Source organism: Myodes glareolus, chromosome 8 (assembly GCF_982192425.1).
Source record: "Myodes glareolus chromosome 8, mMyoGla1.1, whole genome shotgun sequence".
NCBI lineage: Eukaryota > Metazoa > Chordata > Mammalia > Rodentia > Cricetidae > Myodes > Myodes glareolus.
The window spans coordinates 70,474,575-70,496,754 of NC_142033.1; the positions used below are offsets into that span (position 1 = coordinate 70,474,575).

Below are 22,180 nucleotides of genomic sequence, written 5' to 3' on the forward strand. Positions count from 1 at the left end.
TGATGGGCCCTGCAAGTGATGGAATCAAAGTCTGGGGAACCTGCCTGGACCACAGCCCCACACAGAGGATCAGAGCGGTGCCAGCGCCCAGGCAGGGGTGCCATGGTACCTTTGCTCTACAAGCAGCTGCCCTGGGAGAGAATCTACACAGGCGATTGGCACGCGAGGCATGAGCGACCTCATTTTGTTGTCTCTGACCAAGGCCTGGCTCACTTCCAGGTGGGGTCAGCTTTGGGTCAGGACCCATCTCCGCTTTTGGTGCAGGCTCCGTCTACCCACAGACCAAGGTTCTTAAGCCCAATCAGCAGGGATTTGATGATCAGCTCCCCAGAGCCTCCCACAGCAGGACAAGTTCCTTTCTGGAGGAGGCGGGGCTCCTGGAGGGGTTGGGGGCAAGTTGGCTTTTATCTGTCTTCCCTCCTCCTCCCCAGCATCCCTTCTCCAGTGTCTGGCACTGCCGGTTGTAACCCGACTCCTGCGCCGGCTCCTCGCCCCCCACCCCCAGTCACTTGGCCCAGCAGCGCCACACGCGCGCCCTGAGTGCCACATCACTGCACCCTCCAGCGCATCTGCGCGCCCACCATGCCTACACCGCTGCTGCTCCTGGCTGTTCTGGCTACACTGGCCGCTGCCGCACACCCCAGCTGCTCCGGTAAGGTCGCAACTGCCCCTCTGGGTAGATTTAGACAACCTCCTTCAACCCACCTGGATAGACTGTCCTAAGGGTGCTTCCTTGTGACACTTAGGCAGTAGAGAGAACTTTGCTGGGGCACTGGGCTTTCTCAGCAGCTGAACCAGAGACCCCAGGAAGACAGCAGAGCCTGGAGGGACACAGCACGCGCCAGTGCAGAGCAGGCACCTAGACTGGTGGGATCTGTAAATGGGTCAGAGTGAGCAGGTGCCAGGATTGTGGGGACAAGGCGGTCTGAGTCCCCTGACCTTCCAGGAATGGGGAGGTGCTGGCTATAGCAGACTCCTGACCCTTCCTTCCAAACTCCTGGCTGCAACGTGTATAACTTGTCTCTGGAAGTGGCCCAGAGAAGGATGGAATGTTTCTGCAGGGATAGGACAGGGATAAGGGAGAGATCAGAAATCTCAACTAAGGGTCTTGAGGATGGATCTGGAGTCCTGAACTCTATTCTGGTACCACTGCCTCTCCAGAAACTGGGATCCAGTTTCCCTCTTACTTGGGTGGGGGGTGCATCTAGTTCACATTCTTGGGGTCTTTATCAACAGCAACCACCTGAGTCTAGCTGGACACCCTCCCGCCCCTGGCCTTCAGAGCCCATGGTATCAGATGTAGGATTTTAAGAGCTAGGATTTGCAGTCATTGGAGAGCCCGCTTGCTCTGGCCAGGTGGATGTTGGGAACACAATGTCCCTTTTCTTTGCCCTCAGCCTGGGGTTTTTCTCCCCACCCCTGGCCTCCTCTGGCCCTCGATCCATCCTGCAGAATAGACGGTGCAGGCCAATTGGTCAAGTGTGTACGTGGGCAAGTCTGTGTGGACCTGTGTGCAGTCCGTGGCTGTCTAGCACTGCTAAAACTTGCAAAGGAGGGTTCTTCTCTGAACTCCTGGTGTCTCAGAAAATGCAGAGTCCAAAGCTTGTTTGGAACCTGTGTTACAGGAAGCCTTTCCTGGCCTGCCCCATGCCAGGAGCACTATCCCCCTAGACCTCAGACCTGGGTTGCTTTGCAGCCACCTGCTTCTTCACTCAGGTGAGCTCTGTCCCTAGCTGGACTGAGCAACACCACTACACATCCAGAGTATTTCGGGAGGGAGGGAGTAGCTTCTTTGGGTCCATTCTCCCTCCCTAGGGGCACACATGGAAGTTTAGTAGGCTTTCAGATCGTGGACACTTCTGTATCAGCCTGGTGGTTTAGGGTTCATACCTAAGGATGGTGACAACTTCACTCTCCACCCCCACCCCATCCCCTTGTCCCAGGGGCTTGGAGCAAACCTGGCATACACTTCTCTGCCTGGTCTTTACCTTGGCAGAGGGCTCTAGTTCTTCGCTGAGCCTAAGTTTGGGGTCTTACTGTGACACCTTTACTGGGCTGTGTGACTGGGGCAGCTGCCCTGATCTACCCCAGGGCATTCTGACTTCTCTGTTAGAGGGGTTCTTGGGAAGTTGAAGAGAGGTTGGTCTGAGGGCAGCTTCCATCTCTGCCTTGGAGAAATGCTGCCACCTTGTGGTTGATGTAGGTCAGCCATGTGGACTTCAAAGAAGGAAAGAAACAGGTGAGACTGATTTTAAATAATAGAAAGTTTAATTCAATAATCTGGAATATTACTCCAATATCTCTTCACTGACATAAAATATGAGTGGGGTATGTTATAGTTTGCTTCCTATTGCTGTGATAAACATCATGACTTGGGGTTTGTTTGACTCACACCTCCTGAGGAAAGTCAGGACAGGAACTCAGGGCAGCTTGAAACCTGGAGGCAGGACTGAGACCACAGAGGAATGCTGCTTACTGGCTTGCTCCCAATGACTTGCTTAGCTTTATACATCCTAGGCCCACGTGCCCATCAGTAAAGGGAGACTTGTCCAGGCTCCCACTGCGTGGGCGGGTGAGCCCAAAGCTAGGCAGGCCAGGGGCTGGACTCTTCTCTGTTCTCTACTGCACTGGCTCATGTTCAAGGTTCTTGACAGTTGTCCTGGGGTGCCAGGGGCTTCTTGTGGCTTAGGTACACACCCAGATCCACACCCTAAGAGTCTGTAAGTCTGTCCCCGTCTTTTAAGAGGGAGGAAATCGGGCATGATGCGCTCTCCTGTCATCCCAGCGTGTGTGAGGAAAGCAGGGGGGTTAATAATTCAAGATCATCCACAGCTACACGAAGAGAGTTCCAGCTACCTGGGAGACATGAGTCTCTGCTTCAAGCCACCAAGAGCAACCCCCAAACTCAAAGATGGTAAAATCCTAGGCAACCCTGTGAGTGCCAGGCAGAGGAATGGTGTCTCAAATGCTGCCTGTCTCATGACAGCCTGGGAACAGGATCAGAGTTGAGGCATCCTGACGCATAGTAGGTACACTGAGCAAGAGAGTTCTGGTCACCACGATGGGACTGAGTCCCTGGCTGCTTTCTATATGGGTGGGAGGCACAGGTGACTCACTCCCGCGGTCACCTGCTGCGTGACTCTAGATCTTGTGGGAGACCTAAAGGTGTTGTGCCCCTGCCAGGCTCCTGGCTGCCATGTTCCACCAGAACAGGACAAAACACAGTCATTTGAAGCACGATTAATAAGAACTCAGAGAAATTGGGGTTCAACCTGAAGGTCAGAAAAGCCAAACAGCCAGCCACTGGCTCTACCTCAGTCCCAAATGGCGATTCTGCCACCAGGAATCTCAGAATGAGACTGAATCTGAGAGCTGTCTCAGATTTTATAATCCTCTCTAGGTCTGGGATTAAAGGTGTGCACCACTGGGATTAAAAGCATGCGCCGCCCAGTTTCTATGGTAACTAGTGTGGCTACTGGAAATAAAGTTGTGTGTTACCACTGCCTGGTCTGTAAGACTGACCAGTGATGCTGTTTTACTCTCTGATCTCCAGGCAAACTCTATTTATTAAAATACAAATGAAATATCACTACAATCATTTGCCACAGTTGCTATGCTAACAGAGTCCCTCTCCCATGCATGCACGCTTGCTCCTGAGAGACTCCTTTTTGACTATGGTCATTCTACCATGCTCCTGGCCTTTCTCAGCACAAGCCATCAAAGTCCTTTCTGGCCCTGTCTCGGGGACAGTCCAATTTAAACCTGGTGCAGTTTCCTCCTTGGCACCTTCTTGTGCCCAGGGTGTCCAACAGGACCGTGGATGAACATAACTGCCAGCGTTCAAGGGGTTTTATGGCCCTTCCTGGATTTTACTAGGGAGTTCATGGAGCCTGGCTCTTAGGCGGCCCTTGAGACCTCACAGTTGCAAGAATAGTTTTGTGTGTTGATTTTTTTTCCAAAAAGGGGTCCCCAACTCACACAGCTCTGAGACCCCCGCATTTCCAGTGTTCTTGGTACTGGGGTGTCTGTTTGGATGACTCTTGGAATAATCTTCAGTCTGAGTGTGGTGGTGGAGGGCCATTGGCACAGTCTGAGGCTGATGGCTCAGGACACTGTGGGAGCTGGTGCATGGCTGGCTATGGGGGTGTGGCCACAGAAACTTCCAGCTTGGTTCCAGGCAAGGCCAGAGCAATGTCAATGCGCCCACTTTCTTAGACAAGTTGTATGGTTTGCCAGACTCGGGTTCCTGACCCGAGAGTCAGGTACCCCTGCTGCTTCAGATGTCAGCAGTTCAGACCAATGTAATGAAGGCGGCAGAGGATGGAGCAGGGCTGGTGCCCAGTGAGTATTTGGCAAAGGCTGTGAGGGAGAGATGTGTGCCTGAGTCTGCTGCTAACTCAGGGTTGTCTCTCTTCCCAGGTAACTGTCAGAGGCTGGCCTCCACACACAGTGGTAGGTACCACCCCACCCATGCTTTGTTTTGTAGGAACTCTATAGTCCCCTGACCTCCATGATGTCAAAGCAGAGATGCTGACTTCCGATGTGGGTAACATAGCAGGCTCAGCAGACCCAGCAAAATTAGACTAAACAAAAGGATAGCCTGCTCTTCCTGACCAGCTCTGCCCTGCAAGAGTCCCTCCAAGGCCAGCCCTGCATTGGTTTCTTGCTATAAGATTCTTTTTCTTTTCTTTGGGGGGTGGGGGTGTTATTCAGGGTGGAGCCCAGGGCCTCCTGCATGTTAAACACAGGCTGTTCTGATCCACACCTCAGCACAGAGATGCCACCCTTGATTTCTGGCTCTGCAGGCCCAGGTGGGCTTGTGAACTGGGACCTGTCCTTTCCTACAACCCCCAGGTCCCGGTTTCATCCTTACTGAGACAAGGAGGGATAGAGCATCTCACTTAGTGGCTTCAAGGCTATGCATTTAAAATGCTCAGGATAGGCATGAGGACACAGCTGTTTCTCTGGAAGAGGCAAACCTCTCCGATGCCAGCTGTGTGCATCAGGTGTATTTATTTATTTATTATGTATACAATATTCTGTTTGTGTGTCTGCCTACAGTCCAGAAGAGGGCATCAGATCTCATTTCAAATGGTTGTGAGCCACCATGTGATTGCTGGGAATTGAACTCAGGACCTTTGGAAGAGCAGGCAATGCTCTTAACCGCTGAGCCATCTCTCCAGCCCCCGCATCAGGTGTATTCTGTGTGGAGAAGATTTGCAAAACCAGGAAGCATTTCCCCCATAGAACAACCAGTGCCATAGCTGAGCTTGGGGGCTCATGACTGTCACCTTACCATTTAGGAGGTGAAGGCAGGGGGATTGCCATGAATTTGAAGCCAGCTTGGGCTACATAGATCAGCCTGAGCTATGGAGTGAGGGCTGTCTCAAAAGTACCAAGAAACTGGGCTGGCAATATGACTCAGTGGGTAGAGGTGCTTGCTGCCAAGACTGATCACCTGCGTTAAATCCCCGGGGTCCTCCCTGGGGTAGAAGGAAAGAACTGACTTCTTTAAGTCGTCCTATGACTTCCATGCTCCAGCTGTGGTGTGAGCCGCCTAGAAATAAATGAATTCAAAATCCTGAGGCCAGGAAATAAGACAAAAATCAACATATCGAAAATGCTTGAACAGAATGCTGAACATGAAAATCGTGTCCTTTGCACACCATGACATGGGAAAGTGGCGAGATCTTGGGCCTGCAGCACATGATGTCTCTGATGGGGGTGGAGGAGCAGGTGACAGGTTGCAGAGGGAGAGCCTGGAAATGAAGGTGCAACTTTGTGCCCAGCAGCTTCCGGGGCTTCTGGAGAAAGTCAGAAGGCCCTGCCTGGCAAAAGGTGGCTGCAGGATGAAGGACAGCTGGAGCCATCTATACTGGTCCAGCGCAAAGTGTCCAGTATCAGAGGAACTAACACTCTTTGGCCTGCACTTCCAATGTCCTTGTAAGAGGAGGAACAGAACCAGGCCTGCCAAGTGCATTTCTGAGGGGGCCTAACCTTGTCTCTAGAGGATGGGACATTCCATGTGTGCTGTGTTCTCACGGACATCTCTCCTTTGGGGCTGTCTCGAGACTTGTTTCTGCTTGTTTCTACCAATTTCCTGGCCTCATCAAGCATCCCTGGGAAGGGGAGGCTGCCTGCTCCCATTCTGCTCGGGCCCTTGCCACTCTGTCCCATTTGCTGGTAGGTGACTGGGTGCAGTCAGTTCAGAGGCCTCCCTGTGTTCTCCCATAGACCCGGCTTCCTGCACGGTAGCCCTGTCCTTGCCTCTCCCCACAGACCGAGGGCTCCATCATGGCATGCCCTGGCCTTAGGTGGTATCTACCTGGGCATAGGGCATCAGGTGACCTAAGACTCTCCTTCTCCAGCCACCTGCGTGGACCTGCATCTCAGGACCTGCATTGATGCAGCCTACAACCAGACATCGTTTCCCACGCCCCTGGAGCACCGGTCGTGGGAGACGGTGGAGTCCAGCCCTGAGTACATGCTGTTGGGTGTGCTGCACTTTCTCCTGGAGGGCCAGTGCAACCCTGACCTGAGGCTGCTGGGGTGCTCTGTGCTGGTCCCCCGTTGTGAGGGAGGCCACACCCGAAGGCCCTGCCGGCGTGTCTGTGAGGGTCTGCGGGAGGCCTGCCAGCCGGCCTTTGATGCCATCGATATGGCTTGGCCCTACTTTCTAGACTGTGCCCGATACTTCGCACCAGAAGAGGAAGGTTGCTACGATCCTCTGGAACAGCTTCGGGGTAAGGCAAGGCTTTGGGGTGCTCCAGGCTGCACATTAGATCTGGGGGTTACTGTGTGGGCAGGCAGATGTCAGAGTTCCACTAGGACCATGTGGCAAACAGATCAATAGAGTCCAGGATGGCACAGACAAGAGAGAAGAACCACATTCTGGTGCTGTCTCTGCTCTCTGTAGAAGGGTGCCAGTAGGGTCATAGGAATGGTTATCCCATTGCTAAGGAACTATTTCCCAAAGGCCCCTGCATCAATGGACTCAGATGGAGGGTGAAGAGCCACTTATCAAAAAGGAAAGTGTCCCAGTCAGGCCTATGAAGGAGCCTCCCCATAGAGAGGCCTCTGCCCAGCAGACCGATGGGGCATGGGCATGGTAGACAGAGTGCCTAGCTACAGCTTCCTCCAGAAAACTGCATTGTGTTGGCCATGCCTCTGACCTGGGTTGGGAAGGGAATTCCTCGGCAGACCTGCTGGCCAAGGCCAGGCCTGAAGGATGACAGGCTCTGTGAGTCCAAGTGCCTTTTCAAGCGGACTCTTTGGGATGGCAGGAGGTGTGATGTAGGCCGCAGAGAGAAGGACTTGGTTTTCTTCAGGGCCGGCTTGTAGCAGAGGACTGGGCCATGCCGAGTGGTAGTGAGTAGCTCGTCTCAGGATGTGTGTGGAGGTCCCAGAGGGCTGCTTGGCACAGTGCTTCAGTGAGCACAGCTCTGCCACTCTGTGCACAGTGGTTAGAAAGAGCACCCACCAGGGACTAGCACTCACCATGCAACCCTGTGGGACGGACACAAGTACTTCCATACTGTCCAAGGCAGAAGCCACTAGCTGTGATTTAATATTATTTCCCTGTCTGAGCTCAACAGCACCGCGTGGCCTGTGTGTTGGCTGGTGAAGGGCAGCAGCTGGCATCCTGTGGCCTTGCTTTGCAAGCCCTTAGTCTTCTGCTGCATTTGGGAGACAGAGGGCCAGGGAAGAAGACAGCAAAAGGACTTCCACTGGAGTCACTCTGGCCAGCCATTGGGAGATGGGCTGTTTGTCCATCCTCTGCTGAGTGCCTACTGTGTACTGAGACAGAGAGGCTTTGGGGAGGATGTGTGAGTGGCTGGCGGGAGGTGTGCCATGCTGAACCTGGTCTTGGGGCCTGGCATTCCTCTGTGGAGGGCTGGCTGGTTCACGTGCAGGTACAGAAGGTGGGAGAAAGTGCGATGCCAGCAGACAGGACTGTGTCCACAGTGGGCTCAGGCGCGGAGGTGGCAAACGAGGTTGGGGAGCAGAAAGGAAGCCAGCCCATTCTGACTGAGCCTGTTGTCTCAAGAGAGCCCAGGCACTGCCTGCTGGAGAAGCATTATTCTGGGCATGTCTACCACCAAATTGCTAGTTTCGTCTGTTCTTTCTTCTCAGTAATCATTTTGAGCAGAATGAAAACCACAAATGGGACACAGCGGGAATGACATTAACTCTTGGTGGCCCTGGATGGCCTGTAGTTAACAGGACTAAGGAGGGTCCCCAGAGCCGCTAGCAACTGGGCTTCTGCTATGGAGAGGAACGGGGAAACGAGGGGGGCAAGTGCGGTGTGTGTGGGGGTCACACTATGACCTACCACTGTCCCAGTCCCGTCTCCTTCTTTGTGGGTTTCTCCCCGTTGAAGAAGTGTTTGGGAGCAATGTCAGCAGACTGCAGACTGTGGAAATCACTCTGGGTTTGTGCTGCCGGGACTATGCAAGTATAAACACAGTGCATCCCATGGCTCCAGTACAGGGGGATGCAGAGCAGTGTCAGGGTCCCCCCATTATGGCAGGGTTAGAGGCAGACATCAGCCTCTTAGTGATTTCTGTAGGCCAAAGAGTCCTAAATGCACCTTCTCTTGAGAACTACATTTTACATCGGAAAGCTCCCAGCAGGCACCCACATTTCGCTGTCATTATACACTGGGGGTGGAGATACATTCCGTATGCATCTCCTGGGGACCATCACGGACTGCCTTGTGGTGGTGCCATCCAGGAGGCCTATGAGTCATCTCCACACCCCAATTGAATAGCAGTGTAATGAGGTTGGGGAAGAGGCTGCTAGGTGAGCCATCCGAGCCATGAGCAAATAGGTAGTACACCCCAGCCCCAATCCCATGTCTTTTCTCAGGAGAGCTGGATGCCGAGGAGGCCCTGCCCTCAGGCCTGCCACCTACCTTCATTCGCTTTGCCCACCACTCCTATGCTCAGATGGCTCGGGTCCTGAAGAGGACGGCAGCCCGCTGTTCCCAGGTGGCCAAGACCTACAGCATTGGGCGCAGCTTTGAAGGCAAGGACCTGCTGGTCATTGAGTTCTCAAGTCGCCCAGGCCAGCACGAGCTGAGTGAGTGACCATGTGAGGCCCGGGTGTGATTCTGTCCCTGGGAACAGAATACAGACCCACTTAGCCTTGGGGTAGACAAGCTGGGAGTGGCCGTTTGGTGTCTCCATCTGTTTCCCCACCTGCCACCTGGACCTGGTGATGCTTTGGGGGCTGTGATTGGTGCATGACCACAGCCCTCAGTGACAGTATCAAAAAGGATTTCTCCAAGCTGGGCATGGTCATACACACCTTTAATCCCAGCACTTGGGAAGCAGAGGCAGGAGGATCTCTGTGAGTTGGAGGTCAGCCTGGTCTACATAGTGAGTTCCAAGACAACCAGAACTACATAGAAAGACTATATATATGTATAAAGGATTTCTCCAGAAAACTCATATCATTTGCAAGTTTGGGAGCATGGGAATGGAAATGAGTTGGTCTCACCTCAGCAGAGACATTGATCTGAGGAGATTGAGTAATAGCAAGAAAACAAGTCACCCACACAGTAGACATAAGGATACTTTGTCTTCAGGGAGAGTGCAAAGTGTTCTGAGAGGGTGAAGGCTGCAGGGACTGGAGCAGCTCCTGGAGGGGACGCTGAATCAGGCAGGGTCAGTGGGCAATGGCTGCCAAAGCTCCGCTCCTAGACCCTAGAACGTGCCGCTGTCACCACCACTGCTGCCCTGCAGCCTTGCGAGTCCCAGGTCTGCGCAGGTCTGGGTCCTGGTTATTTTCCCTCCGCTCTGTCCATGTGTGAAGCATATTGCTAATGGGGTGGACACAGTGGGTCTTCCATTTCCAAAACACGGTCCAGTAACACTAGGTGTGGAGGTCTGTTCTGAGTTGTGGAAAACGCTGGATGGCTCAGGCCCTTTGCAGCTTTCCTGCTGTCGTATAAATTAGGAAATTAAACTTCGTTATAGTAATTACTAGTGGCTCTGAGCTGGAGAAGAGACACCAAGCTGACTCTCTGGGTCTCTAGACTGTTCTAACAAAGACTTGGCTTGGGCCTCCATCTCCGGTGTGAATAGACCATGGTGACCCTACCAATGCCTATAGACAGCACGGAGAGCATCTTTAAGCTCAGGTCCTCCCTTGGCTCCATCGCCCACTCCAGCTGTCCTGTAGCCATCCTTCCCTCCAGTTCCAGAATCTGTGGGCTTAGGATTCTGCTGAGTTGTCCACCTCTACCCAGCATTCACCTTGTTGGACTGGGCAGTGTGGACATCATAAGCTCAAAGGCCTTATCTCCCATAGGGGCCATAAGTCATTAAGTCTGGTCTCCAAGAGCAAACCACCCCTACAGACATGGGAAGTTCCTTGTCAATTATTCCTGGTGAAGAGCATGGACTTTCACACCTATAGCTGAATGATGCTGAGCCAAACAGATGGGATGGGAGATTCAGTATTCCACATGCGCAATGTTAGATTCAACTGGTAGGGGTGACTTTCCTACAGCCACACTGAGGAAGGCTGCCAGGTCTAGTCTACTGTTTCCACGACATAGCCATCATCCACCCTTTCACTCACTCATCCATCCATCCATCCATCCATCCATCCATCCATCCATCCGCCAACCCACACCTACCCTTTCCTCTATCCATCATTCATTATTTCATTCATTCATCTATTCATCCATCCATTTTACTCATTCATTTTTCCACCCATCCACCAACCCATCTACTGATCCATCTATCCAATCATTCATTAATTTATATGTTTATTCATTTGTTCTTCCATTTGTCTATTTAACCACCAACCCATATATCCATCCATCTATCCATCCATCCATCCATCCATCCGCCCATCCACCATCTATCAATCTACTCATCCATCCATACGTCCAGCTAGCCTCTCATCCATCTGCTCATCCATGCATCTATTCATCCTTCCCTCCCAGGACCAGCTATTTTTGCCTACTAAGCCCTGAAGTGTCTGACTTGTTGCACAAATGTGGACAAAGGATGTCAATAGAAGTTACACAAATCAATGGCACCATCTATGATTATAGCAGCCTTTACTTATGCTAATAATTGTGGCTAAACATAAGAAATGAGCTCAAGAAGTAAGTGCCTAGATAACTCATTATTCTCAGAGACTCTTGGTAGGAATCAGTGCTGGTCCACCTGGCGGCACTTGCTGAACCAAGCCTGTGAGACAACACCCCACGTCACAGTTTCTCCCTGCAGTGGAGCCCGAGGTGAAGCTCATTGGCAACATCCATGGCAACGAGGTGGCGGGACGGGAGATGCTCATCTACCTGGCCCAGTATCTGTGCTCTGAGTACCTGCTGGGCAACCCCCGCATCCAGCGCCTGCTGAACACCACCCGCATCCACCTGCTGCCATCCATGAACCCTGATGGCTACGAGGTGGCGGCTGCAGAGGTGGGAGCTCCTGCTGCCTGGAGATGGGCTGCTTCCTCTGACACTCTTGACCTCTGACTTTATTCATTGTTTGATGAGGGTCTGTCTGCAGCCACCTCTCCAGGTGACCAGGACTGAGCAAGCAGCAGTATTGCAGCACTTTGCTTGATGAGTGGGCAGGATGGATACCCACAGAGTAGAGCTTGGTGTGCTGTTTTAGGACAGGGCTGAGGATGTAGCTCACTGGTAGAGTTCTTGCCAATCGTGAGAAATCAGGGAAAGTGTTGCAACAGGAAAGTGTGCTGGTGGGGGTTAGGGCAGTTACAAGGAGGGACAGAGGACATGGATGAGAGCCAAGGGAGCCAGTGGCATGGGCTACTGTGGTGGGGTGGGGTGGGTACCCAGGCGTGGGAGAACAATGGGGAGCCATGATGCTGAGGGGTGGGAGAGGTGGGAGGACAGGCTCATTGCATGAAGCCACAGAAGCCACAGTCCTGCTTGACCCTCAGCCCAGCCTGGGCTGGAAGATGTGGGGTGGGGGGAGTTGTTGATCCTTGGCTGGGCTGTGTGTTCAGGGTGCTGGCTACAATGGTTGGACCAGTGGGAGGCAGAACGCACAGAACCTGGATCTAAACCGCAACTTCCCTGACCTGACCTCGGAGTACTACCGCCTGGCCTCCACTCGTGGTGTGCGCACAGACCACATCCCCATCTCCCAGTACTACTGGTGGGGTAAGGTAGGAGCTGTGTGGCCAGAGCCCACTCTCTGAGCTAGAGCCTCCAGGGGTCCCTCTCGAGGGCACAGACCCCTCTGATCCTCAGTATTTAGCCTGCGAGTTAGACTTATGCCTCGCTGGACCAGGGAACCATGTATCGGGGTCCTCTGGTCTCCAGCCGGGCTGACACAGGTCTGCATCCTGCTGAAGCACTCATGACCCAGACACTTTCCCAGAGTCCCTGAGTTTCCCCTTAAGTCTGAGCCAAGCTTGATAGGAGCTCTCTCCTCTGTAGCTAGTACAATCTGCTTAACGTAAGAACAACTTCTGAAGCCAGTGGGGTCTACTTAATGCAGGAGCAGAGCAGTCAGGAGCTTGGGGTGGGATGCTCCTCAGATGCCTGGGAAGGTGACCTGACCAGGAAGGGCAAAGTGAGTTCCAGCCTGAATGACCAGCAAGAACTTCATGGTGACCGGAGAGAACTGTAGCAGCTGGCCAGGCGTTCTGTTGGGTCTGGTGTGGGTGGGAGAGACATGGACGCTGGGCGGTCAGTGGAGCGGGCAGAATCCTGAAAGCAGCGCTTCCTTCCCCGCAGGTGGCCCCTGAGACCAAGGCCATCATGAAGTGGATACAGACCATTCCCTTCGTCCTGTCAGCCAGCCTGCATGGGGGTGACTTGGTGGTGTCCTACCCCTTCGACTTCTCCAAGCACCCCCATGAGGAAAAGATGTTTTCTCCCACGCCCGACGAGAAGGTGAGAGATGAAATGACGAGCCTGGGCAGGCGTTCTCGGCAGGCACCGTCACTCTGTTCTAACTCATGGAGACATTGGTGTTATTGACCCCTCAGCAGCCTCTTTGCTTGCTGTCCCGCTCCAGGAAGTGCCCAGTCAAACAGAGAAAAGCTCTTCTTTCTCAAAGTCATCAAAGCCATAACTTCTCCCTGTGATGTGTCTCATGTTATTCCAGATCACACCAGTAGGGGGCAGTGCTACCACATGCATGGTGCCCAGTGGGCTCTAAACTGAGGGCAGAGATTAGGTGTGGGGCTCTAGCCCTGCTGGGCTCACAGGGGTCCTTGGGTAAAGACTCTGATTTCTCAGGTTTGTTTTCCTCACTGTGGGTGAGATTACTTGACATTGGGACCCTTCCAGGCACTCTCAGCCTTAAAGCCGACTTGCTACCCAACCCTGAGTTTGCAAGGAGATAGGTAACTGATCTCTGCTTTGTGAGGATGAGAAAGCAGCGTGGGTGGGGGGTTCAGCTGTTCCTGGTGTTCCCCAGGCCTGGGGCCAGCTCTCTATCCCCTCCTGTATCACTGGAGGCTGCAGGCTCCTGCCCCAGGGGAGCCTGTGCAGGTCTGTGCTTGGTGTCTAGTCTGACCTCCTGGAGAATCATATGGGCGCAGGGAGCCTGGCCTACCCTCCAGGGCAGTTTTCAATGCAAACTTAGAGGAAGGGACCTGGAGGTAGGTACCCTCTAGGATGGATGAGGGCCAGGCATCAAGCTCCCTGGTCTCTGGGCCTCCTGGCCAGGGGAAATAACTGCTCTTATCCCCCCTTAAACACTTAGCAAAGTGGTCTTATCTAGTTATTTCCTTGTTTCTGGGCCACAATGGCAGAGGGGACTGTTCCCTCCTACTCTGAGGGTCCTCTGCCCATGGAGGAAAACAAACAGAACAACAAAAAAACCCCAAACACAAAACAACAACAACAAACAAACAAGGACAGGAGATCCCAGCCTCTATGAAGGGTCCCAAAGGCTGGGGCACAGTGTATGTAGACTTGTGTGAACACGGGTGCGTTCATGTTTGTGTTTGCATGCCCTTGGAGCATGTGTATGTGCTTGTGTTCACACGTGTGTTCGTGGAGGAACCTCAACCTGGCCTAGACTTAGAGATGGCTTCCCCGAGGTTGGGCCTAGTGGAGCACAGGGGCAAGGGTGAGGTGGAGATGTTCAGGTATGGGAGGATGCTTCAGGCATAGACCATCAGGGGACTCTACACAACCAGACTAGGCTCAGTGCACTTGTACTTGCAGGCTGCAAGGGCTGTGCCAGCAACACCTGTACCCTCTGGATCCTTGGCCCTGCTTCTAATCATCCGCTCATTCATTCATTCGTTCATTCATTCATTCGTTTGTTCATTCATTCGTTCGTTCCTTATCTATGGTCACTCACACATTCATTTGCACACTCATTCAGTGTGGGCTCAGATCTTGCGCAAGTGTATCCCCTGGGTGCCTGAGTGAGCAAGCGTGCTCCTGAGCAGCAGGAGCCCCCCCCCCCGTCAGGCCAGCCTCCCAGCCTCAGCGTCTGGGGATGTCCATCGGGGGGAGGTTCACCTCAATGGGTCCCACTAGAGTCAGAAGAAATGAGCCTACTCCCCAGCCATCAATCTTCAATCAATAACTATGCAGCCTGCAGTCGGCAGCAGGCTCTGTGGAAACCACAGTCTCAGGAGAGGTGGGGGAGTGTGAGGAAAGGAGCTCGCTGGGTGTCCCTAGGTACACCTTTGCCAGTGTCTGCCCTGCCAGGGAGAGCCAGCCCTGGGAGCCATGATCATGCTCTCAGACCTTCCTACTTGCTATAGCCCTAGCTGGTACAGCTGCGGCTCACCGTGGCACTCTCTTAGGCAGCTGTTGAGAGGGCTGGTACCCAGAGACCTGCATTCCTGGTCTCTGTAGCTGCCCTGCCTAGCATGTGGTTGCATTCTTTCTTTCTTTCTTTTTGGTTTTTTGAGACACAGTTTCTCTATGTAGCTCTGGCTGCCCTGAATCGCTATGTAGATCAGGCTGGCCTCAGACTCAGAGATCTGCCTGCCTCTGCCTTGTGATTGCTGGGATTAAAGGCAGGCGTGTGCCACCACACCCGGCTCTAGCTGCCTTATTTCATGTGCAGTCCTCAGGTTTGTGGCCCCGCCCCCACTCACATGGCCTGCAGACAGGCCACTCCCCTGCACCACATCCCGGCTCTCAGCCCGATCTGAGGCTCATGTGCCCAGGATTTGGGGGATGATGGCTACAGCCTCTTCCCGGGCCTCCACCCTCATGGCAGGGGAGGAGAGGAACATAGGATGGTGGCTGCAGGGTGGGGAGGAAGAGTGGGAGGGGGTCAGACAGCCCAGGTCCTGGGGCTAACCTAGGAGCCGTGCCCATGTTTAGGTAGATGGCGAAGGGCTACAGAGCCATCGCCGTCCTTCTCCATCTCCACCTCCAGATGTTCAAGCTGCTAGCCAGAGCCTATGCTGATGTCCACCCCATGATGATGGACAGGTCGGAGAACAGGTGTGGGGGCAACTTCCTGAAGCAGGGGAGCATCATCAACGGGGCGGACTGGTACAGTTTCACTGGAGGTGCGGCCTGCACAGGCGGGTGGGTGGGGCCTCCCTCAGCAGGGCCCTGGTGCTCAGGCAGGGTCTGGCTTGAGTTTTGGTCACCATCTTCCAGGAGAGGCAGGACTGGGATGGTCTGGTCCTGTGACTGGCAGCATCTGTTAAGTTTATTTAATGAACACCCATGTGGTGATTCCACTCGTGACCAAGCCCTTGCTACTTGTTAAATATCATAGAGGGCTGGTAGGTGCAGTGGCGAGTCCCCAGAGAAGCTGACATTTCAGGGACAATGGAGGAATTTTGGTTCTGTGTAACAGGTCCTAACAGATGAGATTATCTTCTACATAAGATCACGGGGCACTTGTACATTAAGGGTTCCGGGTTTTTCCGAGCACAGCATCCATGGACCCCTGAGTCCTCACTGGCTGCTGTGTCCTGGGGGAAGACACGAATGCTGTGCACATCCTGGGGCACCCATTGAAGGACCCACATGCACGGGAACAGTCACCCTTCACCCTATTCCCACTGTACCCAGCACACTTCTCACCTGGACCGTTCTGTGGTGAGGGCAAGAGACTGGCTCGAGGCCTTTGTTAGCAAGGTTGGGGCTTACCTCGCCCCCTCTGACCAGTCCTGCTCAGGTGGCAGAAAGCTGCCCTTCTCCTGTGTTCTGAAGCTATGCCATCTTTTGGGGTGTGACAACTCTTTCTGCAAGGCTTCAGGTACATTGGTTCTTCAGGTACTGGGTCCTACTGTTGAGGCTTTCAGATGTCCTATGAGGGCCGAACTGGAGAGGCCAGCTGGTTCCTTTTCTGCAGCTGGCAGGGCCATGGGGCAGATGGGCCCATGGATGGACGGTGGCAGTGAGAGCTGCAACAGCGGGGCTCAGAAGCTCAGAAGTCCTTAGAGCAGAGGGCCCGGGAGAGGACACTGTAGCCCTCCCGGCTCACTCCTGGGAACCCTGGGCTGCTGATGGAACTCTGGGCAGCTGGAGACTGTGGGCATTGTAGACTTCTTGGGGACGCAGGCCCAATAGCTGGCACCCAGAGTCTCATGTGGTACCCTGGCTGGCTTCTTTGCAAGAATAAAATTCCAGTCCCATGGACTAAGCTGCCAACCTGTCTGGGATCAAAGTTTGCCTCTGTGGCCTTGCCAAGGCCTCTTACTCCCGTCCTCGGGGCGGTGCGTGGGAAAACAGTGGCAAGGTAAGTCATCTCTATGTGCTGGGCCTGGGGGCTTGCGCCTGCTCCAGGGTCTCTGCCCTTGACACCCAGCTACCCACCCCACAGGTATGTCTGACTTCAATTACCTCCACACCAACTGCTTTGAGATCACAGTGGAGCTGGGCTGTGTGAAGTTCCCGCCAGAGGAGGCGCTTTACGGCCTGTGGCAACACAACAAGGAGCCCCTGTTGAACTTCCTGGAGATGGTGAGACCCGCTCACTGGGAGCTTCCCATGGTGGGGATGGGGTTCAGCTCCACCCTTAGCCTCGTCCCCGGGCTCTGTCTGGGGCTCTATGGAAGTGTCTGTTCATACTTCTCTGACCATCCATTCAGGACAGGGGACTTCCCACCACTTCTCCTCATACACACCATGGGGGTATGCCAGGTAGATGCCCTTTGGGTAAGGGTCTCATCCCTGATGAAACATGATTGCCAAAGGGAGCACAGGGCCTAGCAACCTGGGGGCAGGGTGGCTGGCCAGCCTCCAAGTCCTGGAGGTAACCAAGAAGTAGCAGGTGAATCAAGCTTAATCTTGAGAGGAGAGAAGCCAGGCAGGAAGAGGGTACACTCTGAGCAGAGATGGTACAGTAGGGGACTCAGTGAGGTAATTGAGACTTCCAGGGTCCTTCCCTGTGACTGAGGTGTGGCTGCAAGAGGGAAAGGGAGGGTCTCAGAGACTATGGCTCTGGGGTACATTCTGCTCACATGTCAGGCCCGAGGGTGGAGGGTAGACCGCCCGAGACTTACTACCTGTTTGCATTGAGGCCATCTGGGCACAGGTGGGCAGGCACTGACAGGCATGGCTGGAGAGACACCCTCAGAAAGCCCCATTGGATCCTTCAGCTAGAGTCTGCTGAGTCAGGGGAAATGGGTTCCTGAGCCCGGTGATTCACCCAGCACAGCTCACATGAGGCTTGGAGGGTTATAGGGAGATAGCACCTCCTGAGGAAATCGAGCATGGTCAGGTGCAAGGTGGCTGTGGCAAGCACACAGTGCTTCATGGTTGGTCCCACCCCTACATTGGTCCCATCCCTAGGCAGCCCTACCCTAGGCAGCCCTATCTTTAGGTGATGGGGCTTGAAAGAAGGGCCACTGTGGCCACAGGGGCACATGACTATGACATAGGGGAGATAGAGGAAAAGGAATGACCATGCAGTGTGGCCTGGCAGCTGCCTGGAGTTTGGGTCTAGACTTTGTGTCCCCAAGGCTCTGTCCTGGAGCTCTGTCCTTCCTAGAGAGACCAGGAACCATTCGCTAGGCAAGAGCAGGCTGAGCCTTGATAGAGCAGCAGAAATGGGACAGACACAACCCCAGACAGAACAGAATGTGGCCATGTGGCCAAGTGGCTGGGTGTCTGTTCTGTGGTAGCTGGTATGTCTGTCTGTCAGGCATGTCTGTCTGTCAGGCATGTCTGTCTGTCAGGCATGTCTCATCCATAGGCAGGACTTGGGGCAGAGGTTCATGCTCAGGTCATTCTGTAGCTGTCTGGGGAAAATGAGTTAGAAGGAGCCTTTGGTGGGGCTGGGATGGCTCCATGGATATTGTACATGAAGTATCGGCGTAGGAAGATTTAATGGCAAGCGAAGTGGTGGCCAGTTGGGCAGCACTTGGCCTCTGAGACAGATGACCCCCAGGAAAGCAGGCACGGGTCCTGATAAGGATCAGGTCTGTCACAGCCAATTGAGGTCACTTTCACAGTGATCCTGAGCAGGCCAGGGGTGGGGGTCGGAGAGACAGGACCAGTTCTTCCTGCCACACTGCTCCAGGCCCTGGGTGGCAGGAGAGGACCCCAGCTGAAGCACAGATTGGAGACTAGCAGACTATAGGGAGGGGCTTCCATGGATAGGCTCTGTTCCCTGGAGGGGCAGAGGAGTAAGGCCCAACTCAGTCAGGCCCAGCAGGGAGAGAGGAGCTGAGGCAAAGGGATTAGCAGGAATGGCATCCTGGAGGCTGAAGAATGACAGGGTCTGGAAGTGGGGAAAGGAGTGGATTGGGGCTGACGGCCAAAGAGGGTGAAGGTGAAGGGCAGAGATCTAGGTACGTGTGTGTGTGTGGGAGCTGAAGGTGAGCAGTGACTCAAGGGACAGCTTTAGCCAGATCAGCAGAGCCTGTGTCACGTGTAGGATTCAGCACCCACTGCTCTGTAGTTGAGGAGGAGCAAGGGAGGAGCTGGGTGGCATGGTGCCGTCTGCACCATCATTTTCCCAACACCTCCCACAGGGGAAGCTTGGCATTTGAAATCCCTCTTCCTGTTCCACAGGATAGTGTTTCTGGGTTCAGATCCACAGAAAGCAACCCATGCTCAGGAGCATCCAGGTCACCTGTCCGGGTCACTTGTTCCTATCAGGGGAGCTGAGTTCTTATCCTGAGCTCACCCCACACTCCACGTGCCCTCCTTTCCCAGGGCACGTTAAACACCGGATTCTTGCTAAAATGTAGGAAGGAAGTGATCTGATGGTTACGTCTCCCTTGGTGCCACTGAAGGTCAAGAGTGAGGGGTGGCAGCTGCCAAGGTGGAGCAGGTTAACTCCAGGGATTATTAAACTCCTGCCTTTGCTGGTCTTAGAGGCTCTGTGAGCCCTAGGTGTTGCTGGCAGCTTTGGCTCCACCTAGACCCATTCTGTAGCTGAGGAAGCTGAGTGTGAAGAGTCTAATGATTTACTGGGGTCAGGAGGCCCTGAGGTAGGAGTCATTGTGTGCAGAAGACACAGAGTGTGGCAGGGAAGCCACAGGGCTAATTCACAGTAGGCCTGAGTGGATCCAGGTCTGTGGCTGTCCTCCATGGGTCTTAGGTTTTACTCTGAAGATATGGGCAGGGTGTCTGGTGCATAGACCAATACATATAAGAATCCATTGTGGGTTGGGGTCTGAGACCCCTGGCTGTGTCCTTACCAGGTTTCCTTCTAGAATCTCTGCTCAGAGGGAACCCAGAATGCCTGCTTGAAGCTAGGAAGGTATTGGAGCTCAGAAGCACCTAGGAGTAGACAGCAAAGGTCGTCTTCAGTGTCTGAGGTCAAGAAGGAAACTGAGCAGGACTCTGGGGCAGAGCTGCAGTGTCAGCCAAAAAACCAGAATGGGCCTGGCAGTGGTGGCTCATGCCTTTAATCCCAACACTTGGGAGGCAGAGGCAAGCGGATCTCTGAGTTTGAGGCCAGCCTGGTCTACAGAGCACGTTCCAACACAGGTTCCAAAGCTACAGAGAAACCCATCTCGAAAAAAACAAAACAACCCCCCAAAAGGAAATAAGGCCCAGAGAGTGGCTTACTCAATTACATACGCAGAACCCCAGCCCAGAGGAACCTGGTGGGGCCCCAGTGAAAGTGACAATTATAGGCAGGTGTCACCTCTGTTCCTTCTCTCTGGTTCCTCCAGGTACACCGGGGCATCAAGGGTGTGGTGACAGACAAATACGGAAAGCCAGTCAAAAACGCGCGGATCCTAGTGAAAGGCATCCGCCATGATGTCACCACAGGTGAGCTGCAGACTGCATCCATCTGTGGGTGAGGCCAGTGCAGGTGTCCTGTTTCACAGGTGCTCCGTTCATTCCCAGTCGGCTTGGCTCGGGAGAGTGGCAGCACGGAGAGACCCTGCCTGCCCGGTGCTGTGTCTCCTGCTGGGTTTGCCTGAGAAGAGGTAGTTCTGCTATGGCTGTTGTGTTCCCAGAAATACACCTCCTTCTCAGAGGCAGCAGCCTGGAGCCACCTCCCTCCAGGATCCTCTTATGCAGGCCCCAAAGGCCACACTGGTCACTGTGTGTAGGGTACTTAGTTATTTAGCTTGTTGCTGTGACAAAATGCCTGGCAAGAAGCAACCTAAGGAAGGGAGGGTTCATTTTGTCTCCTAGCCCATCCTGGTAGAGAAGTCATGGCAGTGAGTTCTACCTCCTGAAGGTTCCACGACCTTCCAAAATGCCACCACTAATCCGGCACCAATTGTTCAAACACATGAGCAATGGGGGACGCTCCATATGGAACCCACAACACTCTGCAAAGTTGGTTTTGACTCACGTGGGCTCTGGCTGGTGGCTCAGGAAGAATATTCATTGCTCTCGCAGAGGACCCAGGTTCAGTTCACAGCACATGGTGATTCACAGCCACCTGCCATCTCCAGTTCCAGAGGATTCAATGTCCTCTTCTGACCTCTGTGGGCACTGTGCCTGCCCGTGGTGCAAATACATATGTGCAGGCAAAAGGCTCGCCCACGTAAAACAAGATAGTATCAAAAAACATTAGAAAGATAGATACCTGTAACATGGGATCTGGTGGCATCATTGTACAAGGAAGGTAGACTTGCTGATTAAGTTATGAGGACAAGGTGAAGCCTGCCAGGACAAGGTAGCACCTAAGTAGGGCTTTGAGGGATGAATAGGGACCTGACAGAAGAGGACATTCCAGGTGGAGGCAAATGCCCATCCCACCTGAGGGCTAAGGCCCTCTTACCCCCATCTATCACACTTCTGCCCAAGCCTGGGGCTGAAGCCCTCTGAGGATTGTTTCTGTTCTCTTTGAAGCCCCTGATGGCGACTATTGGAGACTCCTTCCTCCTGGTTCCCATATCATCATTGCTCAGGCCCCCGGCTACTCCAAGGTTATGAAGAGAGTCACCATTCCCTTGCGCATGAAGAGGGCCGGCCGCGTGGATTTCATCCTCCAGCCTCTGAGGACAGGACCTAAGAACGTCCTTCCTGGACCTTCAAGAGCTTTACCCTGGTCCCAAGAGCCCCAGGGGGAGGCCACACAGCTGGACTTCGAGCCCCCCAGGGCACGTAGGCAGCCAGCTAGTGGGAGCAAACCATGGTGGTGGTCTTACTTCACATCACTGAGCCCGTCCAAGCCACGCTGGCTGCTCAAGTACTAACATCCCCTCAGGCCCTGCCCGGATGTCCACCTCCGCGGCCTGGGCTTCTGGTTCTGGGGTTCCCCCAGCCACAGACATCACACCCGGCCTCTGCAACGTATTAAAGCATGTTCACCCACGGTGATGAAAGACTCGTGAAGAGATGGGAGGAATGGGGTCTTTGCTCAGACTGGTCCTGGCAAAAAGCCCCTAGGTGGTGCTCTCCCTGTCCCCAGTAGCAGGCTGAGCTCTGGATTCTGCTGCTGCAGGTCGAGTGGCCAGGAGTCACCTGGATGAAAGAGGGGTTACACGGAGGTGACTCCAAGACAGGCTCAAGGCCGCAAAAATGAAGAGTTGGTTGGCACTGGAATCCATGCAGCTTGGCTGAAATCTGCCTTTGGGGCTCGCAGGCTCTGTGGGGTTCTGATTCTGGGGCCCAGTCTTCTTTGGCCCTTCCTTCAGGGACCTCCCATAGCCGCATGCTCCCCACGGGTGCTCTCTCTCTTGACCATCTCTCATACCGTAAGAGGTCTTACCAGTCCCAGGGTCACCAGACGGACAGTTCTGTTGCATTCCAGGGGAGCACTAGCAAAGAAGTGAGTGCTACCCAGCTCGCACTGCATAGCAAAGTCAAAGTGGAGTTCTTGCACAA

At 53.9% G+C, this 22,180-nt stretch overlaps 1 protein-coding gene across 2 annotated transcripts; it reads left to right on the plus strand.

The window, feature by feature from the left end:
• The first annotated feature begins 438 nt into the window (after positions 1-438).
• On the plus strand, positions 439-21,668 carry Cpz (carboxypeptidase Z). 2 transcript variants are annotated; one of them, XM_048415182.3, is made up of 11 exons: positions 439-652; positions 4,420-4,452; positions 6,369-6,743; positions 8,869-9,081; positions 11,247-11,443; positions 11,998-12,159; positions 12,734-12,892; positions 15,354-15,489; positions 16,758-16,897; positions 20,065-20,164; positions 21,203-21,668. In XM_048415182.3, the coding sequence occupies exons 1-11, from the start codon at positions 583-585 to the stop codon at positions 21,547-21,549; spliced, it is 1,932 nt and encodes a 643-aa protein (XP_048271139.1). In that variant the 5' UTR covers positions 439-582; the 3' UTR covers positions 21,550-21,668. The 2 variants fall into 2 exon arrangements, with proteins under 2 accessions (XP_048271139.1, XP_048271140.1); XM_048415183.3 differs by lacking the exon at positions 4,420-4,452.
• Positions 21,669-22,180: the final 512 nt, after the last annotated feature.